The following is a 21,268-nucleotide window of genomic DNA, read 5'->3' as shown; positions in this document are numbered from 1 at the left end:
TTACATTGTATGCTACACTGAACATAATGCTGTTCCAATTGTACAACTTCCATTTCAGCAGGAGAAGCATAGATAAGAAAAGCTGCATGTCCCTGGTGACACCTGTACATAGACTACAGCATTTCTATCTGTTAGCAGTGTGTTTGTCTACATTCAGTTAAAATCTGCTGTTTTCAGGGTGAAACACTGCATGAAGCTCAGCTTCTCAGGGTAAGATTGTAACATATATTTCCATGCAGAATTCACCCTTTGCTATGCAGTGCTTCAAATGCATTGGTTTCCCATGTAGGTGATGAAAACCAATGATCGGAAGTATCATGCTACTGTAGCTGTAGCGAAGCTACAAAATTACTGTAGTTGTGGCGAAAATTTTGCTGCAGCTACATATCTTCTCGGCATTTTAAAGTAAATTTTGATGTGGCAACAGCATAAAAAAAATCGACAAAAACACTTTTGCAAGAGCTTCATAAAGGCAAAGTCTTTTACATGGAAATAGGGATAATCTAGATTATAAATATCTTGATGTCACAGATTATAGATATCTGCATAATTTATTTCATTAGTATCGGAATAATTATAATATCCAGATAACTAACTGACATATACAAATATATTCTGGCTAACACCTACATTTTTTGAGTAACATCGCTATTTTGAGGAGAAACGTGCCTCATTTGCGAACCTGGGGCCCTTTGATTACAAGGTGGCAAATTTCCACTGTACCTTCACAGAAGCATTCTCAACAGGGAAGCTTACGTAAAGCATCACTCCTCCTTTTTCTCATTTATACCATGGAAGCATCCTCCAGCTATCCACAAGGTTCAAGTAAACATCTCCCCCCTCTTCCCCTAGCCATCTTCTTAGACTTTTTAAAAGTCTAAGAAGATAAAATTGATAAATAGATCATTTTTATGTTATTCCCCTTTTGCACAACATGTTATAGTTAATTTTCATACATGTGATAATTATCTAGATATTCAAAAAGTCTGGTTATCCATCATGTTCACGACAATTATCATCCTTGAAAAAGAGTCAGAGAGATACATTTTTCATTCAAAATACTGACTTCATATCAGTCTATTAAAAAATGAAATATTTATTATCAATAAAAATATGTTGATACATAAACATAAATAATCCTATCAAATTTTATTTGTGTATAGTTGTAATCATTAATTTGGGTAATACCCTAATTGTAATACTCGTGTATCAAATTTGAATTGGTATGCCATTTACATAGGTACGTTATTCTCAAACACAAGAAAGAGAGAGAGAGAGAGTATAGTGAAAATACGTAACTGAAGTAACACTGCTATCAAAATTTTTGAATCACTGGAATCATGATAATAAATAACGGAATTTATTTACCAGTAAGTAGAACTCTCATACTAGGACCTTCTTTTGAATATCCAGTGGTTGTTTCGAGTTTTTTTTATGCAGAAGTAGCGCAAAGGAAGTGAAGTATCGAGTAGCGAACAGGTGTAGCATAGTAAGCTCCTTTTTGGAAAATGCAGCTGTAGCTGTAGCAAAGCTACATTTTGGAAAAGTAGCTGTAGCTAAGTTGCTTTTAAAATATAGCGTTTTGAAAACAGAGCAGGCTGGTGCTTTCCAACTGAGCTGCTGAGGAACTTTTGCGGCTGCAAATTTTTTGCAAAATTACATGCAGTGGAAACTAAATGAGGCTATAACATTAAGCTCATTAAATGATATTTTAATACTGCAATCAGTACTGGTATTGCTTCAATTATATCTCCATCACTGATTAACGTGACTCAAATCTCTCACTCAGTATCAATAAAAGGTTTGCACTGTATATTACATCTTGTTACCAAGGTGTATTTATTGTCAACCAGTGAATTATATGTTAGTGTTTATTGCATGTTTAAGTAACAAGCCAATTTAGGAAAATACTAGTGGAAAAAATTTCAAAGAAATATCAAATTACCATTGCTTGATCACATGACCAATATGTGTAGCATTTGATAAGTTTGAACATATTTTGTATCGTGCACAAGTTCCAATTGACAGATAAAGAGAAAGATGAGCAAAGGTGATGTTACTATATGATATACATTATTATTGTTTAATAGTACATTTTTTAAAAGCATCTAAATATTCTTACTTAACTTGATCTTCAGTTATTATTACTAATTTCAGCATGTTTTACATATGTGGCCTCCATAAAAAAATGTTTGTATTATGCAAGGAATACATTATGTAGTCTGCTGATAGTGTCAGAAAATTCTTTAACAATATACTTTTGATTTTGTTGTAACTTACCAATTTTTTCTTTACATTTACAGGAATTTCAGTGTCTGTTCAACAACAATTGTGAAATAAATACAGTAACGAGACGTTTCTGCCAGAAGTGTCGCCTCAAGAAATGTTTCACAATTGGCATGAAAAAAGAATGGATAATGTCGGAGGAAGACAAGAAAAAGAAGAAGAAGAAAATAGAGGAGAACAGAGCCAAGCGGCAACAAGATCGATCCAGCAGAGATGATTCTAAAGAATATGATGAAGATGAGCCCAAAAATTCCCATCTTACAGGTCTGCCGGAATCTGGCGAAGATGAGTCTGTTGCGGCAAAAGTTCCTCGGTTGAAAGATCAAGTAGACATACACAATTCGCAGGATTTAGTCAGTGCGGGTAACCCACATACATTACCTACAGCTGTGGTAGCGGAGGACTCTCTCTCATCGTCGAGTCCACAGTGCAATAAACCGACAGTTTCCATAAACTTTACTGCCAATGTTCCTTCATCAGCAGGTACATCGTCAGATGCCGCTGCTGCAAAACCAAACGTGTTCTCTGCCAATTCTCACATTGCTGTCAGTGTCATCACATCATCGGCATCAAGAATCGAATCACAGCCGGGTATTTTAACTTCAGTGTCAAATAATTCTAGTCCCTTGAACAAAACAGTAGCCGAACCTTCGATGCTCCGAACAATCCTCAAACCAGCGACTCAGTTGTCATCGTCCAGTAAAGTTGTTGATTCAAATACAAACATAGGCAACATGCCGCTGCTCTCATCGCTCATCAATCCAAATACCTCTCCGTGTGCTTCACCCGAAGCTTCGTCAGTCATTCTTCAGGCATCGCCAGCACCACTTCAGAATAGTGAACCAGAGTGGGGATTCTTTAAGGAAGGAATAGATGATCCAAGAAGTTCACTTGATGAACCTATTCCACTGGATGTAAGGGAGAAAGTACACAATATACGAAGGTTAGTATGCAACCTTATGTCTTTATTTTATTAAGCCTACATCATTATAATAAATGTGTATAATGTGGTGAATTTTTTATTGAGAAATATTTAAATTATATTTACAGTTCTGTTAGTTCTGTTTCATGAATTCTTGAGGTTTGTTAAAATGTCTGTATTAAAAGTAATGTTTAATTTACTAGAGATGTGTCTGCAATGTCATTGTATATTCACTAATATTTGTAACAATATATGTTAAGAAGGTTGTTTGTCACTAATCCAAGACAAGAATATGGGTCAGAGACAGTTTTTGCTAGTTGTATTCCTATTCAAATTGTAAATGCAAACAGAAATTTAAAATCATAGATTATCTTGGAAAACAACACTAAAAATTATTTAGTGGTTTCTAGTTAGCTACAGACTGAAGATAATCTGCTTTTTGAAGCCAAGTCACTGTCCCTCATACTTACTTTTTCCCATGCATGAATAACCGACCTTAAATATATAATAAATAGACCATAAAAATTGTTATTTTAAAACACAAAGTAGACACCCTGGCGGAGTTACATAGAACACAAACATTTTAAATAAGCAAGATATGGAAAAATAACTCAAAATGACAAAAATACGATAAATTGGATAGTAAATGTAAATGAAATTCCTTGTTCAGGGTGGCGACAGACCTGGAAAACTGGGAAAAGTCAGGGAATTTGAGGTGTCAAAAAAAGTCAGGGAAATGTCAGGGAATTTTGTCCTTTTTTTTATTATTATTTAAGATATCATTATGGAACTCTCCACGGGAACAGCAAATCTTGTTGCTATGTTTTGGCCTCAACTTTTAGGCCCCTTTTATGCACAACACAACCACGGCGCCAGAAACCAGTGATTGGAGGAGGGAGGGAGAGAGAGAGAAATAGAAATTTCCAGAGGGGCAGAAAAATGTGTTAAGCCTCTAAATATTACGTGGAAAATGCATTGAATGTCATTTTTCTTGTCCGTATGGGAGTAGTAAGGGGACAGAACTGTCAACAGATGGAGGGGATGGGAGCGATATAGTTGTCGTAAGGCATTTTGTTGGACAAAATGAAGGAACATGGAAACAAATAGGCTCCATTGATACATATGATTTTTGTCGAATATCGCCACCCGCGACAGAAATTGCATGCATGGCACTCTTATGGAATTGATTTTTATTGGATGTCTTTGGCCTGCAACATCCAACAGGATCTTTTCCACCTGTTCAAACTGCTCCGGTGCCCACCCAGTGTCTTATCAAGCGGGTACCTGGAGGAAACTTTGGGGAGTAAAGGTAGCCAGGAGTGTGGTGTTGATCATATCACCCCCACCTTCAGCCGTGATCAAGAAAGTGTTGGGCCATAACTCCACACCCCCTAGATGCCTTCATTTGTTGGTGCTAAGCACAGGAGAGCACTTTACTTTTACTTCCTCTTACTTCCTCAAAAATCTGTTCAGACATATCAAACTGCCACGAAAATATGTAGACCACGTGACTTACAATTTAAGATAATAATTTAAAAGCACAATGGAAGTATAAGTTTTGGTATATTTGGCAGAAAAATGTTCTAGAACAAAAACGCGAATTTTGGGAACTAAAGTCAAAACAAGTCAAAAAAGATAATGCCAATTTTTGGTGCCATAATATATCGGTATCTGTCACATGAGATTGATTGATTTAAAATTTTTGGGTTCGTCGCCACTTATGGTCATTATACGCCCTTTTGTATATATGGGGAAGATTCCATTATCTAAAACCCTTACCTTAAAATTAAAAAGGGGGTATGGAAAATAACTTACCCAAAATAACTTCCAAGATATCAAACTCTCACAAAGAGGCATAGGCCATATGACTTACAATTTGAAACAGTAGTTTAAAAATCCATGAAGGTATAATTTTAGGTATTTGCCAGAAAATGCGCTAAAATGAAAATATGAATTTTGGGGAAAATAACACCATAAAGTTGTATGTATGTACAACATAATTGTCATTTACACCCCACATCTGCAGACTGAACAGATAGGCACCCAAGCACTGACTCTTTATAGTAAGCAGGTTACTATACAATGGAAGAGAATCGTAACTGAAATTCAGCACTGCCAGCAGACGGCGGTTCCATCATGAAGTCAAAGATGTTTGCAGTACCGTCTGTATCTCGTTAACTCTTGTATTATGGAGAGGGAGTGGTTCAATGTAGAGTTAGATTGTTTTGTAAAATGAGCATTTTAAAATTACATCCACACATTTAAAAATAAAAAAAGTTCAGGAAAGTATAGTCTTAATCAAATGATAACATTCTGGGATTATCCCTGAATATCCGGGATGTATAGAGTCCCTAGGTATGATCTGGCTATCAAAATTCACTCTGCCACCACATGAAAGGTCACACTTTTATTAAATGAAGTCTGTCTACGAACTTCTAACTTTTCTATATAAAATGAGCAGAAAATGCTTTTGAAAAAGCTAATCCCATCTTCTCCTTAAAAAAGAATTACAATGTTAGAATAGGTGTTATTTTAATATTTGTATGTTTGTATGCTTAACAGTGCAGGGCAGGGGTGCCGACTTGTCAAAATTATTGAAATAAATGAATGAATGACTCACTCCCTCCCTTTTTTAAATATAAAAATTACATCTTCGTATAGCAGTTTTTAAGCAGCTATTATATTCCTCAAGCAAATGAAATGTAACATGAAAAACGTGTCTCTGCTCATTTGTTTTTAAGATAACAAATAACATTTTTATTTAAAAGTAGGCTATGTATTTACATTAAAAGGCCAACATAACAAGGCCTCCCCGATGGTGCAGTGGTAGCGTCGTCGCCTTGTAATCAAGTAGTCCCAGGTTGGATACCCTGTGGAGGCACATAGTGGTTCGGATTCCACTTTAAACTGTAGGTTTAGTCCCGATTAGCTTTACTGTGCATAAAGTGGACTTAAAACACCAACTCAAACCAAAGCCAACATAACAGTTTTATGCCGGCCTCGGTATCTGAGCATGTTGGGTGGTTGGCTCAACTTGCTTTGATCCGGAGGTCTCGGGTTTGAGTCCCGGCGAGGCCATGGGCGTGTTTTAATGTCTGCAACATACTTGTAAAGAAAGGACATGTGACGGGTGCAAAGAACCTTAGTGTTGATGTACCCATAAAAATAGCGAATATTTACAATATTTAACAGTTTTATTTAATTATTTACATAAATGCTAACAGAAATCGCAGGTAAATAGTTTTACTTTTTTGTTCGTGCTACAATATTTTACTTTTTAAATTTAATTTAGCAATAATGCCTGATCATAGCCATTCCCGCTTTCGCAATACAGACTTTTCATAAGCTTTTCTTGCGTACTTTACTGCAAACCAGTGTTAAATAAACTCAAAGACTTTTAGAATTATTTTCCCCTTATTCTTTGGACTAGAGGAAGAGATTTCAAGGATAACTTAATATCCTACATATCAATATTGCCTGGAAGTCGTGTTTACGACCTCAAATTGTTCAGAATTCACTAAACAACATACTGGTATAATTGTCATATCACCTCGTTATTTTGAAACTCTTTTTAGTAAAAATGTTAACAATACTCATAATTATATACGTAGTACATAGTAATAAGTCATGTGTTTTGCTGTCTCCGTTCATAGCCCCCCCCCCAAAAAAAAAGTTGATGGTTTTGCGGACTCAGCTCCCCAAATTTGATGGTCTAGAACATTTCAAATGTGTATTTAAAGTTAAGTTCATGTTGCACAATTCAGAGTAAACTTTACAAGAGAAGCAAAATAATATATTAGATCCTTTTAAGCAAAATTATTTGTGGGGCTCTGGCCCCACATCATTAACGTGGGGGGGGGGGCTTGAGCCCCCCAAGCGCCATGGAGTCGGCGCCTATGGTGCAGGGTCTATTAGTCGAGGATCTCCCATTGAATTTCAAGGACATTATTTCAATATCCATAATGTTAAAAACATCCTCTCAGGGTGTTAAAGATGAAACTGGCAGTGTAGTGAAGATCACCAACAATTTGAGCATATTTTAGTACAAGAGCTTGTCACAATTTTCTACTGCCTACAATGCAGGCCCTGGTCATGTCTTTTCAATTACTGTTTGCCACATTTTTCATTCAGATTTGAAAATGTAAAAAATATCAACCAAGCCATCCAACATTTTGACACACTGTTCCAATGAATGAGGTATAGTCATTTCATATTGGAATAAGATGTTGCAATTTTTCAATGTGTTGACTGTGTTCAGATAAACTTGGGTTCATTTATACTACAAAATGCTCCAAAAATGAACAACAGTAAAATTTCTACTATTAGTGTATACAATTTCACAAGTCACCCTACTGAGTATTGATACTTTTCTGTCCATCTTATGGTTTTTGAGATATAAGGGTTTTTGAGATATTAAGGTTTGTGAAAAGTGCTACGTGAGCAAAAAAAAAAAGCTATGCACCATGTTGGAAAAATGGATGCCCCAGGAGAACTAAAGACAATATTTTTTGAACACTGGTTTTGATATCTAGAAACATGTATAAACGTATGTAGTAAAAACGATTTTTTTCTAAGATGGTCATGCAACCACCATTGGATTGTTTGACATGGAATGACCCTTAGCTAAATCAGGTACATATACAATGCAATTCTATAAATTGCTTGCGTTAAATTTCTAATACCTACATACCCTTTTCGTCAGCAATAACGGTATAACTGCATGTTGTCAGTTTCACAGTACTTCACTTGGATATACCTTACTGAAGCAGAAATCCCATTTATAATGTAAGGAAATATGACGCTTTCTTTTGTACAATTCAATTGTTTCATTTATATGCAAGAATTAAGTTGTTTGCTTTACAGAGAAGAGAGAAGTAGCTTTATGCATCGAAAAATGAGTCTGCACTCAGGGTTCTTGCAAGCAGAGAGTTCCAAACCTCAGTGGAAATATCAACATATAATACCGAGAATGGATAAGGGGACTGATAAATTACAAAATGTATTTCTTAATCAATGACTCGTCACTCTAATCTTATTTAGTTGTAACTTAAAAAATAATCAAGTATTTTATTTTAAACTTACTGTGTATGATAAAATTCCATAATCCTTACATACCTTGTGAATTGTAATAATTTTCCAAATTCACTATTTTGCTGTTTGAATTCAAATCATAGAGAATAGATAAATTGTCAATTTCATAAAAGATAATATTGATACTTAACAAATCCATACCTGGATCTGTATGAGTTCATTATTTCCATTTGCAAAAACATCGATTTAGTTTAGTTTGTAATTGTCAGGGAAAAATGTAAATTTTGTCATGGAAAACCTGGAAAAATCAGGGAATTTCATTTCTTCTTGTTTGTAGCCACCCTGTTGTTATTGAATTCACAACTTATATCAAATTTCTCCTTCCTGCACAAAAAATGGGAAACACCTCCTCAGACCATGTGTATCCTAGAGGACACATTAAATATGTACTGTTGTCTAGCTTGTGTGGTTGTTGACACGAGGGCAAAATGGTGTTCATGTACTGCTAGATGTCAGGGAAGAGTGTCTATGTGACTGAGAACAACTAAGAGAATTTATTAAAATTATAAATATTTAAAAATTTTATATTGCCTGGTCTGGTAGTATGTGAAAGCAAAAATTATTGTTTTGTGTATGACTTGCAACTTCTAATTTTGAACACTGCCTTAACATAGTCACAATGTGTACCTTACTTCAGTTTTCTGAATTATTGTATGTACCCTTTCTCAAAAATAAACAAAACAACAGTCACAAAATTAATAGCATTAAAAAATTAAGGAATACAAATGCATGCATAAATTGTAATATAAACGAGGCTTGTTCATAAATTAAACCTTTGAACATCTTTAATGACATAGGACACTCAATAGCCATCATGAAACAGCATCTGGCTAAGAAGTATTTTTCATCCCTGAGGAAGGATCTATGTTGAGCTGAAAATCCAGTAAACTTGCATGTTGCGACTTATGCCAAGATGAATGTTATGACTAGTAAGTCGCATGTAGAAAAGTCTTCACAGATGTTCCAGGTGAGAATGCATGCCATTGAGTGCATAATGACAATAATATTTTGTATTCATGTGCATGTAGTGTCATCGTATGTAACACTCATTTACTATCAATCACTTTGTAAATGGCGCTCCTATTTTGACACATTATTTTGATTGTGATTTTGTGTTTGCAGGAGGATACCTGTAGCTCCTGACTCCATCGAATCCATCTTGAGCGAAGCAATCAAGATTGAATTTGAAGCTTACAGCTCTCTGGCAGGTTCACAGTCTAGCTCCAGAGAACTGAATGACGCGGAGAGGGCCAAGCTCAATGAACTGATAGTTGCCAACAAGGCCCTTCTGACCCCTTTAGACGATGATCTAACGGCTCTTGTTGGGGAAGAGTGTAGATTTAAGGTATGACATTTCGTACCTAGTACTGCAGATAGTTCATGTAGTCACTAGCTGCTGATCCAATTTCTAGTTTTGCTATGGTTCCAGAGTTTTGCCAGGTAGTTCTGTTAAGAAAGTACCAGATTGAGCTCCCAGGTAGCCAGATGGTTCCACTTTTGGTGCAACTGTCCCAGAATCAATCTCGCTTGAAGCTTAAAGATTTTGGGTTGACCCAGCATTGTGAGGACATTAGGGATCTACGTGAAAGTGATAGTAACAGACCCCAGTCTCGAGAGCCAGAAGATAGCAGTGATCAGGTGTACTCACCACATGTCACCCAACACAAAGCCCCTTCATGGTCTTTGGCTCTCAAAGAGTTGTTGTGTTACGAAGTTTAGTTTTAGAGTACGATATTCAATCCTTGCTGTAATTACAGTTTTCTTGTCACTAAGAAATACACGTAAATGAGTTACTCAACTCCATGAAACTTACTTTTAAAGGTTCTATTAATTTCAGTTGCCTCTTACCACCATTCACTTGGAAACTTGTCGCTTCACTGCTGAACTGGCTTCCTGTCATTTCCCTCAATGCCATTAAGAGCGCTAGTGTAGTCAGTTTGTCTGCTAACTGGTTTACATGTATTTATTATATAACCGTGTCTTTTATTCCCCAAACATGAATTCAGTCATTAACATTTGAATGAGAATGTGTGTTGAAATGTTTAAAGTGGATACAACTACAACAAATTTAAAAGTTGTATGAAAAGTTGAAAGTATCTAATTGATGAAACTGCTGGAAAGCAACAAAAATTGTTTAATGTTAAGTTTTTAACTTTTACTAAATCATATATTAGCGATGTGAATTCTTGTGCTTATGCTTATAAAGTAAGGATTTAAAATATACCAATATTCCACTAATTTGATATAAATTACAAATGTTTCATGAAAAACCCTATATGGATCATTCTTCCTCTTTATTAATGTCACTAAGTGGTTGCAATGGATTTTGCATTACAATAAAAAACAGTAATATTTGGACATTTACTTTACAATCAGAATAAAAACACAGGATTATGATTTTGTATTTATTAAACAGTTACAAAACATCAGGATTTTGCTCTAAATCACATGCTATTTATAGACATAGATCAGTAAAATATTCGGTAATTTTACCATTACCGATGCACCTCTATAATGTATAATATTTTATTGCAGACAAGCACAGGAGACTGTCCAGTATTATTGGATGTGATAAATCTAACAGCCATTGCTATTAGGAGGCTCATAAAGATGTTCAAAAAGATCAATGCGTTTAAGAACATGTGCCAAGAGGATCAGGTGGCCTTAATGAAGGGAGGCTGCACGGAACTCATGCTTCTGCGTAGTGTTATGACCTACGATCCAGACAGAGACTCATGGAAGGTAAAAGCTCCACTTCTCTTCCATATTAAACTGAATGAGGGCTTTTCAATGTTTGAAAAACACTAAGTTTGCCAATTCTGCACCATATACACGAGAAAATCTAAATAGGTTACAATTCATATGGGATAGCTATTAATGGTAGGGAATAACTTCTAAAATAATGTCATTAGATAACAGCACAATGTAGCTTAGTCCAGCTATTTTACACTGAAGAAGATTAACAGAAAAATTAAAAATGTTTGCAAGCAATATTGATGTAAGAGAATTGATCTTCATGTAAACAAAAGTTTAAAAGATCTGTCATATACAGGATAATGTTTGTGCTATGACCTGGTTCTTGGCATATAAAAATCAATGTCTTTCACATGAACATTCTTTAACAACCACCACACAACTCTTAACAATCAAACAGGACAGGGTTAGATTTACCAAGAGAAAAACAACATTAGCACACACACAAAATTTTACAACTGTACTATTATTTGCAGACAATTATGACACTAGAACTTATTTTGATCAATTCTTATGTTATTGTATGTAATTACACACATTGAGAAAATTATTTCCAATCAATAGTTTTCATGGATATATACTGTATTTACGCATGTATAATGCACGCCATGATTTTTGATGGGGAGAAGCAACAATTATATCTTGTATATAATGGGCAGTACAATTCAGATTCAAGAAGCGGCTTTCTTAGATGTAGGTCATAAAGCTGTTGCTATGCCAATCAAGAGGGAAGGACATCATACCTATTCAGTGAGTCACCTGTTGCTATGTTTACCAAGAAAATAATATAGTCTTTTGTACACCAACCCACCATTTCCCCCCCCCCCCCCCTCGACTTTGTTTAGTATCCCAAAGCTTTCACTTCTGTAACCACTCTTTTTATTCTGTAGTAGAAGCGAGATCAAAATTATGTTATGGATTTTCAGTGATCAGGAAGTTATTTTCTATTATTTGTTACCCAACAAATACTGTGATGAGGCGAGAGGTGCGTGATCAAATTCTGGCAGAATGGTATCACTTTTCTAGGTGTTGCAAAACATTCTGTTATAAAGTGAGAATTCATGGGAAATGCCAATTTCACTTGTATAGTGTTTTTTTAAAAACTATTATTATTAAATAAGTCCAACCTGGTAATTTGTATTTGCACCTGTTGATATATACATGTTCTATGCAGTGACAGTAAGAACATGGTTTCATGTTGGTTATATGAATTATTCCATGCATGATACGCACCGCAGTTTTTGGGGGCAAAAAATTTGGAAGAGAAGTGTGCACCATACATGAGTAAATACAGTATTATACAGTGCATTCGAAATGTAACTATACACCTGTCATGCACTAGTACAACAATACGTAACATCGACTTGCCTTACAGTAGTTGTTGGAAATGGTTCCCATGAACATCCAGATATATCTGCACGTGTTTCTCCTTGTTCTCGAAGACTCGCACAAGTTGTTCATGTGGAACGTTCTTGGTGAATTCAATCCCTCAACATATAATCGTGTTTATATAGGTGTATAGTTACTTTTCAAAAACACACTGTACTTTTAAGAAATATCCCCTCTTTTTTCACTTCCCAAAATGTTCCTGTAACACTCCACACATCACCCACTCCCCTCCGTCTCTTCCACATCCTATGAACATAAAGAATTGCTTGCTTATTTCATAATTACTTGTTGTTCCAGATACCCCACTCGCAAGAACAAATGAACCACATAAAAGTTGCTGTGTTGAAGGAGGCTCGAGGTAATATTTACCAGGAGCACCAAAGGTTTCTTCAGACGTTTGACCCCAGATGGCGAGCAGACGAAAATATTATGCTTATTCTCAGTGCAATTACACTATTTACTCCAGACCGACCACATGTTGTACACCATGATGTTATTAAGTTTGAACAGGTGGGTGCTTTCTTTTTTCCTTCTTGGTACTATCATCTACATGTGAGAAGCAGCTTCTTGGTAAGGGAGGTATGGAGAATTTTCATGTGCAAAGCAGAAGTGTTCAATGGATGAGTCATGATGGTTGTCTTGTGTTTTGTCAGATATCCATACGTAAAGAGTACTGAGTGAGCTGGGTATTGCTGTGGTTCAGCACCCAATTCTGGTGTGTCCATGACTCCTGCAGAATCTGCATTGGTTGACATCCTGCCATGTTAAAACTCCTAAACCAATTACAGTTTTTAACTTATACAATTCTCCCCATGTAAGTGAAGCATTGGGAATGTTTCTGTGAAGTTTCTCCAGAATTTGAAATAAAATATGACGTAAGTACATGCTTCACTCAACAGATAATTGTTAAGGGATGTTGTAGGAACAAAAAAGTTCCACTGGAAAGCATCACAATACACTACCCAGAAAAATTGGTCTTTTTTTTAAACACTGCACATATGGTCATGTGAGTTACGAGGGAGGTTCATTAAAGACTTCCCCTGAACCAGTTCCGATAGACGGAGATAAACGAAAATTAGTACAGACATTAGTCCTTCTCTACATAGGAACCACCAATGGCCACACACTTTTCCTATCGCTTTATGTACCAGTGGAGACCTTGTTTGTAGAAGTCTGCAGGTTACTCCAGAAGCCATGGCTTGACCTCAGAAAACAACGTTTCATCGTCGTGGAAGTGCGTTCCCTTCAGAAATGACTTCATGGTTGGGAAGGGTGAAAGTCTGATGGTGCTAGGTCTGGAGAGTACGGGGAATAAGGAAGGATTTCATTTCCGCAGGACCGTGCTTCTGTCTGGGCAACATGTGAGTTGTGAACTGGAGCGTTGTCTTGCAGGATGTGGACGCCTTTGGTCAACATGCCACACCTCTTGGTTTTGATGGCCTTCCACAATTTCTGCAGCAGGGAAGTGTAATATGTCCTGGTAATTGTGGTACCCATCGCCAGGAAATCCATCATAACTACTCCATGCTGGTCCCAAAAAACCATGAGCATCACTTTTCCCGCTGAGGGGTAAACACAGGCCTTCTTTGGTGGTGGTGAGTCAGGATGCTTCCATTACTTTGACTGGGCCTTGGTCTCTGGGTCATAGTGATGGACCCACGTTTAACCTTGAGTGATTAGTATGTCAAAAAATTCCTTCTGGTTTTCCTGGCACATGGTCAAATTAGCCCGGGAGCACGTGACTCGTTCCTGCATTTGGGAAGGTGTGAGTAGCCGAGGAACCCATCGGGCAGACACCTTCCGCATGTGCAAATGGTCATGGATGATTTTTTCCACAGACCCCACACTGATCTTCACATCTTCAGCTATTTGGCTTACGGTTATGCGGCGATCATCCAAGATGGCGGCTTTCACTTGCCAAATGGTGTCTTCGTCAATGGCTGACTGGGGTCGCCTGAGAATGGGGGCTGTTTCTGCTGAAGTCTGACCACACTTGAACTGACGATGCCAGTGCTTCACTACGTCATACGATGGGGCATCCTCTCCATAGGTCACTTTCATCTCGTCAAAAGTTTCCTTTGGTGTGCGGCCTCTCAAGTAAAGAAACTTGACGACTGCTTGGTATTCCACTGGATCAATCACTACATCTTGTCTCAATTTAGTATTTGTAAGACAAAAACTAAAAGGAGTTCAGAATTGCAAATTACCTCATGACCTATGCACATATGTATCATTACACACGCAAAATTTTAGTATTCTACATTAACTAGAACTGGGTCAGGGGAAATCTTAATGAACGTCCCTTGTAATTACCGGGTATGATTTTGTTTCTTGTGAGTTAGTTATTTCCTAAGAAAGTTACAACAAATTGTCATAATTTTGATCATCCTTAATTTTTCTTTAAAAGGTCGCAAATTTCTACTTTCATAGGAACTTCTGTCTAAAATAGTATAAACTGTGTTTTGTTCCCCCCCTCCTCCCCGTGTGTGTGTGTGTGTTTTTGACATTGTCTTGCTGCATGTCTGACCGATTTTCTGAGAGTTGTGAAATTGAGATAATCATGGTGTATAATGGTGGGTGGTAACACATGAAAATGGCAAAAGTACTGTATAGAGTAGTAATTTTCCACTGAAGCAGTCAGCTGTATATATATTGTAACTTCATCATTAGATGCATGAAAAGTGAAGTGACAAAAATGTGGTACAAAAAATTTTCAGACATGAGGATCAGTTGGTAATGAGGGAATAATAAGTATGGTGCATGCATGTTTTGAGAGGGGTTTAGTGGTTTACTGCATGTTTAAAAACTACACAGAAGCATGTAAACACTAAATTTTCTTTTGTAAGTACTGGCAAAAGTACGTACTGCTTAGTTAACCTGAGTAAGGCAACCAACTGTCTCTCTTACATACTTGCTGCAAGCAGACCAGAAGGAAAGTTCAATCATGTTGTCATACTATCATGAAATGGATTACATGCTCTAATCTCCATCAGAGTAAAATAGCTGTACTGCCTGTGCATTACACTGCCATGAAGTTCATGTATTGAATCTGGGCCATAGTGCAGGTGGTATGATCAGCATGTACTCACTTGAGTGAGCCATGGACCTGTTTATGTAGACATATGGATGAAAAATTCCTGGGCAACATTGTCGCTTCAGGCATCAAACCTCTGGAACTCTTGCTTGTCAGTCAGATGCCCTACCAATCAGACATCATTGCTAAAATCAATAGTTCCTTTGAAGGTCCGAGACTCCTTTTTACCACATGAGTCCTCTCCCATTCCCTGCACACGGAACTGTTAATTGAAATACTTTTCCTTTTTTAGAATTCGTACTATTACCTCCTGAGGAGATATTTGGAAAGTGTTTATCCTGGATGTGAAGCTCGTTCAGCATTCTTGAAGCTCATCCAGAAGATGGCTGAATTACACAAATTGAACGAAGACCACGTGAAGGTTTATCTGGATGTAAACCCACGAGATGTCGAGCCTTTGTTGATAGAAATCTTTGATCTCAAGCCCCACTGAGAGGCAGAAACCTTATCATAGTAAACTGCGTGCCATGTCGTTTGTGGATGTCTTAAGAGGAACATTTCATGTCCTGCTCAGGATTAAGTTAGTTGAAGTATTTTAAACTATCTTTACCTGTATGCTACGTACCTGTATTTATGTAGAAGTAGTGGCGATTCATGCATATGTTTGTTGTGGTTATCAACATTTTAAAATATTAATTTGTAAGTTATCTTCTCAGCGATTCATATACCAGTGATATATATATTTAGCTCCCATATTATTTTGTGGATGTATATCGTAAGAGCTTTAGATTGTTTATAATGGGCTATTTTATAATCTTTAGTTTGAAGTTTCTTTAATATGAAGGAATAATTCAATATTATAAATAGGATTTTACATGATTTCCTGCCTGTATCATTTTAGAGTAGTGATTATTTTTTTTACAAGTTTGAGCTGAATAGTAGTTATATTTATTTAAAATGCTTTCGTATGAAAATTGAAGAAAATATATCAAGAATTACGATAACTGATTGGAAGGGGAAACTAGGGTTTGTTTCTGTTTTACACACTAAAATTTTATGTTTTTCTTGCTGCAAAATTCTTCACTCAACTATCTCATTATGCTTTCTACAAGTTGATTACCAGGGACATGACGTATCTCAGAATTGGATATTTTTTAATTTCCCAATTTATTGGTGAAGAGGTTGTCTCAGGACATCAACCAGGTGATTCAACATCACTCTCATCTTCAGGGAATGAAGATGTGTCTGTGTGTCAATCCCTAAAGATGATAGTGACGTTATCTCTCGAAGCTCGGAAACCTATCCGAAAATCACCTGGTTAGTATCCCAAGAAAATATCTTAACCGTTCACTGCCAGGAAAGCCTCAAGAATTATTTCCCAATTTGTTGTTTGTCATTTAGTTAGCATTGTAAATCAATATCTAAAATATCAGAGAATTCTATGGTTATTTGAACTAGTTACAGTAAAGATTTAAAATCCACTTTATTATTCAACTGCAGTAGTGTGGGTGCCTTACTGCCACGCATGGGATACAGGTTCTTTGACCAGTGTAGGTTAGTTTGAGTGGGAATTTTTCTGACATGTCCCTGACTAAAGTGCTCTATGGCTCACCCAACCATGAGTACCAGGAAGCAACGGATGAGGGTATAGGCAGCTGAAGCCTGATGCTTATTACATCACCTCTACTGTGGCTAAGATCGAGAATATGTCGTGCCCTACTGCAGCACCTACCATGTGTCTTTGTGCCACAGGGGATGACATTGTTCCTTTTCTATCCATTTTATCATTGCTTGTTTTCATTTTGGTACACTAAAAGTTACCAACAATTGTAATTGTTAGTAAGTTATGTGCTGTACAAATTATTTATAACTGCTTACTAGTTTTTCCTTAACAATTTTTATGAGTTGGGACAATGCCTTCCACATACTTTGCTAATTGTTTTGCATAATTTCAAACTTTTCTTGTACTGGCATCTTATTCTGTAATTGTAAGTAGAAACATTTCTTTACAATGAACATTTCTCTATTTTTACATATAAACTGAAAATTTTATGTCTTAAAATAGACAGAATATCACTTAAATGAAACTAAGAAGTTATAAACAACCAATAAGTGTGTAAAGAGTTGGGATATTCTGTTTTGTATATATTGCAAATACGGTATGCGCCAAAATATACAGTACTGAAACTCGCGCACCTCGAATGCGCCTGTGCAGTTGTCGATGGGGCATAGCTCCAGCCGCTCGTGTTCTCAGTAGTAAAAAAGAAGTTATAACTCGCTAATAGTGTGTGTGTTAGTGTTTCTTTCGGGATAAATAAACTGACAGATGACAACAAGTTAATGTTCATCTTTTTATTTCAGTTCTGTATATTTTGGCGCATACTGTATATCAATGACCAAGATTTATATGGAAATTTATCATAGACCTCTATTGATTAAATATTTTAATTAAGTTTATTGTATTGAGTATTTTATCATAATATGCAAAAATACCAAACTTACCATGCAACATAACTTTTGTTTTAAACATAGTGTATTTTTTTTGTAATTTACTAGTCATGCCGCTGTTGTTTTTCAATGAGAGCATCATCACATGTAAATAGGTATAATGTGTAAAGTGGACAATTTATACTGTAAATGTCTTTGTACCAAATATGCCAAAACATGTAGATGTATTATTCCTGTGTACCAGTTTGATATTTTTCCACTCGGTAGAAGTATAGGGTGCTTCAAATGTAATAATTCAGACATTTTCCTACCATTAAGACACAGACAGAGTTGACACTAGGCACATACATATGCAATGTTGATTAAAAAATGTTGCATCTGAATATCATAGGTCATGAAACATGTGTACTATTTTTCGACATATTCATTTAGGTTTCTGTAAATACTTGCCTGAACTTCAGACTAAATGTTCAATTCCCTGATTGTAGAAATTGGCTTTTTGGACATGGAGCCACCTGTGGACCACCGGTGGAAATCACAAGGTGCAAAACCAGGAGTGCGTAGCCAATGTTTTCATTACAAATCACTTCATCAGAACTCTGACATGTGTTTTTCTTAATTGTAATTTATGAAGAGTTTATTTAAAAGTCTTTAAATACGGTTACATGCCCAAAAACTGGACATTGAAGCAACTGGTATTTATTGATAAATTTTGTAAATATCAAATTATTAAATATAAACAAATATTGAAGACAGTGGTCCTGCAGCATGGCCCTGCAGTCTAAGCCATGAGGCTTTGGGCTTGGGCTAAGAGATGCGTGCTGGTTCGAGTCTCCTGGGGGAATCATAAGAACTTTTCTGCTGAGGTTTCGGTCAGTGTATGAGACTGGTGGCCACCCACCGTTAGGGAGCTATGAATGAGTAGCATAACCCGGTCATTGAAACCTACAATAATGACTGGTGCTTTGTCATGCTGACCATACGTTACCCCATAACTGAGGCATGTGGGAGTGAGGATGGCAGGCTGTTGCACCATGGGTTGTTATTGTGGAAGACGATGATAATATTGAAATTTGTTGTAGTTTTTATTTACAATTTTTAAAAGTTAAAATTGCAAAATAAATAAACGAAAAGGGAAGGAAAATTATATGGAGACTTGAACTTTGCACTGTGGTATGTTAAATATATATGAGTTCTTACATAGCTGAATGGTTAAGTCTCTTGCCTTTGGTGCCAATGACCTTGGGTTTGTACCCCAGTGGAAACTCCAAAAAATGTGTCCATCCAGCATCATAAGGGCAACTGAACAGCTACTTGAAAGTAATAACAGCATAGTTTAATCTCAAAAGCCATACCCCAGCGGTGATGGAATGCCATGTGCGGACCACAGTTTACCAATAAAAAAGCCTCTTGGCTGTCCTTGGCACCAAGAAGTTGTGATAAATGTATGTGCATGCTACTGAACCATTATATTTTGCTGAAATTACTAAATTTATAAACATTGACTTTTTAGTTGTATACAGAATCTTTTGAGGGCAAACTATTTGTTACAGAAAAGGTGAAAAACTTATATATTTTGTGCAATCACTTCCTTTTTGTATGTGTCATTACCAACTTTCCCATATCTATCCATCCCTACAATTTTCCTTTGCTTCCTTGTTGCCAAACAGATTTTCTTGCATTCTATCCCTATAAATATATTCCTTTCTGATACAACTTATATAATACTATTTGAAGAGACCTGACGAACACCTAAGACATAATTATAGCTATCTGTTGTAATGTTTATTTTTTAAAAACTGCACATTCTTAATGCAATAAATGTATATTGAGTGTTGGCCCCATCAACAGCTGTTAAAAGAAGTTTCTGTGATCAGAGTGAATATTTTTAATTGTTTATTGTAAAGAATATTTTAGGAATTTTCTCTAAATGTGTATGTATGTACAGCATTGTATCTTGTTTGTTAATGAAAATATTGTTACCTACGATATTTCAAGTTTTTATTTGCAGGTTTTGAAACCTTAGAGACGATCATTAGTGAATGATCCAATAAAATCGTGGCATGTTGCTTTGCAGAATTATGAAAGGAACTGGAGAAAAAAGCCCAAGTGTAACTGTTTCCTTCAAGCATGAAAAATTGATCAAGAGATCATTGAAAACAATGTACTGTGGAACCTCGATTTTACAGTTTTCAGAGCCCCCCCTCCCCCTCGAGATGAAGAAACTTAAAATGTGGGAATATATAAAATCCACTTAAAATTTACAGTACGTTTCTTTATTTGGATCATGAAGATTGAATGTATATTGTAGAAAAATGTAAAACCCGAGAACATATATTTGGTGTTCCGCTGTTCTGTTCACAGATCAGAGGTGATATGAACGTCAGTGGTATCCCTATAGTGTTGTCACTGATACATTTATGGAGTCCAGATATGAAAATTATGTGAAGTATGCAATTTTCATTAATTCTACATCTAAATTGTTTGGCAAATGTTGATATTGTGATTAATATTCTAAGTGTCTCATTGGTGAAACTTGAAATATTTAAAACAATAGCTGGTATAGTTGTAATTCTGAACAAACCTAAACTACTATGGTGGCAGATATCAGTTGAAACCCCAGTTCTTAGTTATACTTAATACAATTGTTTGTGGGCTAAATCTTTGGAATATCATAGTAAGTTTCAATTATTTTCTGTACCTGGGAAAATGACATCAACGTCTCCCATACTATGTTGATCTGTCAAGTATCGATCTTTAAATAGCTACATGTCCAATGTAAGCTAGCTGCAGGGAATGTTGAACCAACCCCCACTCCCCTGGGTTAACTTCTTTTAGACATTTCTTAAAAGTCCCTTTACGTAATTACAGAAGGTTGTTCGCTTTATATCCGACTATTTTTGATGGGTACTCACCTTAAGAGATTCCGCGCTGCCACCACCGATCATGTTCTGTTGGACCCCCAGTATTGTGGACTATTGCCCGGCATCGCAGTTTCCATTGCAGCAAGCTCCGGTGCCGGACAGGCATGGGAATTCTGTTCCACTCCTCCCTGCAAGCTTTCCATAGACCATCCAGGGTGCACGGGTGGTGATGTTGAAGACATCGTTTCAACAGTCCAAATGCCCAAAAATCCATTGGACTGGCATCTGGGAATGTCACAGGAATGTCTTCAAACGGAGTGACATTAATTCCTAATTCCTCTGCCATTTCCTGATACAAACGTAGTGATGTTCTGGCGGTATGACTCGAAGCCTTGTTCATATGGATCATCACCTGGTTTGCGTCCATTCCATACAATTGTGGGATGTCTCTCTGATAGGTGTCAGAATGGAGTCTTGGAA

General features: G+C 36.5%; 1 protein-coding gene across 4 annotated transcripts in view; it reads left to right on the top strand.

The window, feature by feature from the left end:
• Nucleotides 1–20,001, top strand: part of Hr96 (Nuclear hormone receptor HR96) — a 119,688-nt gene extending 99,687 nt beyond the window's left edge. For all 4 annotated transcript variants that reach the window (XM_083126681.1, XM_083126679.1, XM_083126678.1 and 1 more), the window contains exons 4-8: nt 2,304–3,229; nt 9,422–9,644; nt 10,835–11,041; nt 12,740–12,952; nt 15,769–20,001. In XM_083126681.1, the coding sequence (XP_082982807.1) occupies nt 2,304–3,229; nt 9,422–9,644; nt 10,835–11,041; nt 12,740–12,952; nt 15,769–15,969 (1,770 nt within the window). In that variant the 3' untranslated portion in view covers nt 15,970–20,001. The remainder of the gene's footprint in view (nt 1–2,303; nt 3,230–9,421; nt 9,645–10,834; nt 11,042–12,739; nt 12,953–15,768) is intronic.
• The last annotated feature ends 1,267 nt before the right edge of the window (nt 20,002–21,268 follow it).

This window comes from Lepisma saccharinum, chromosome 8, assembly GCF_977018435.1.
Source record: "Lepisma saccharinum chromosome 8, izLepSacc3.1, whole genome shotgun sequence".
Taxonomy (NCBI): domain Eukaryota; kingdom Metazoa; phylum Arthropoda; class Insecta; order Zygentoma; family Lepismatidae; genus Lepisma; species Lepisma saccharinum.
This window is presented reverse-complemented; position numbering and strand designations above follow the sequence as displayed.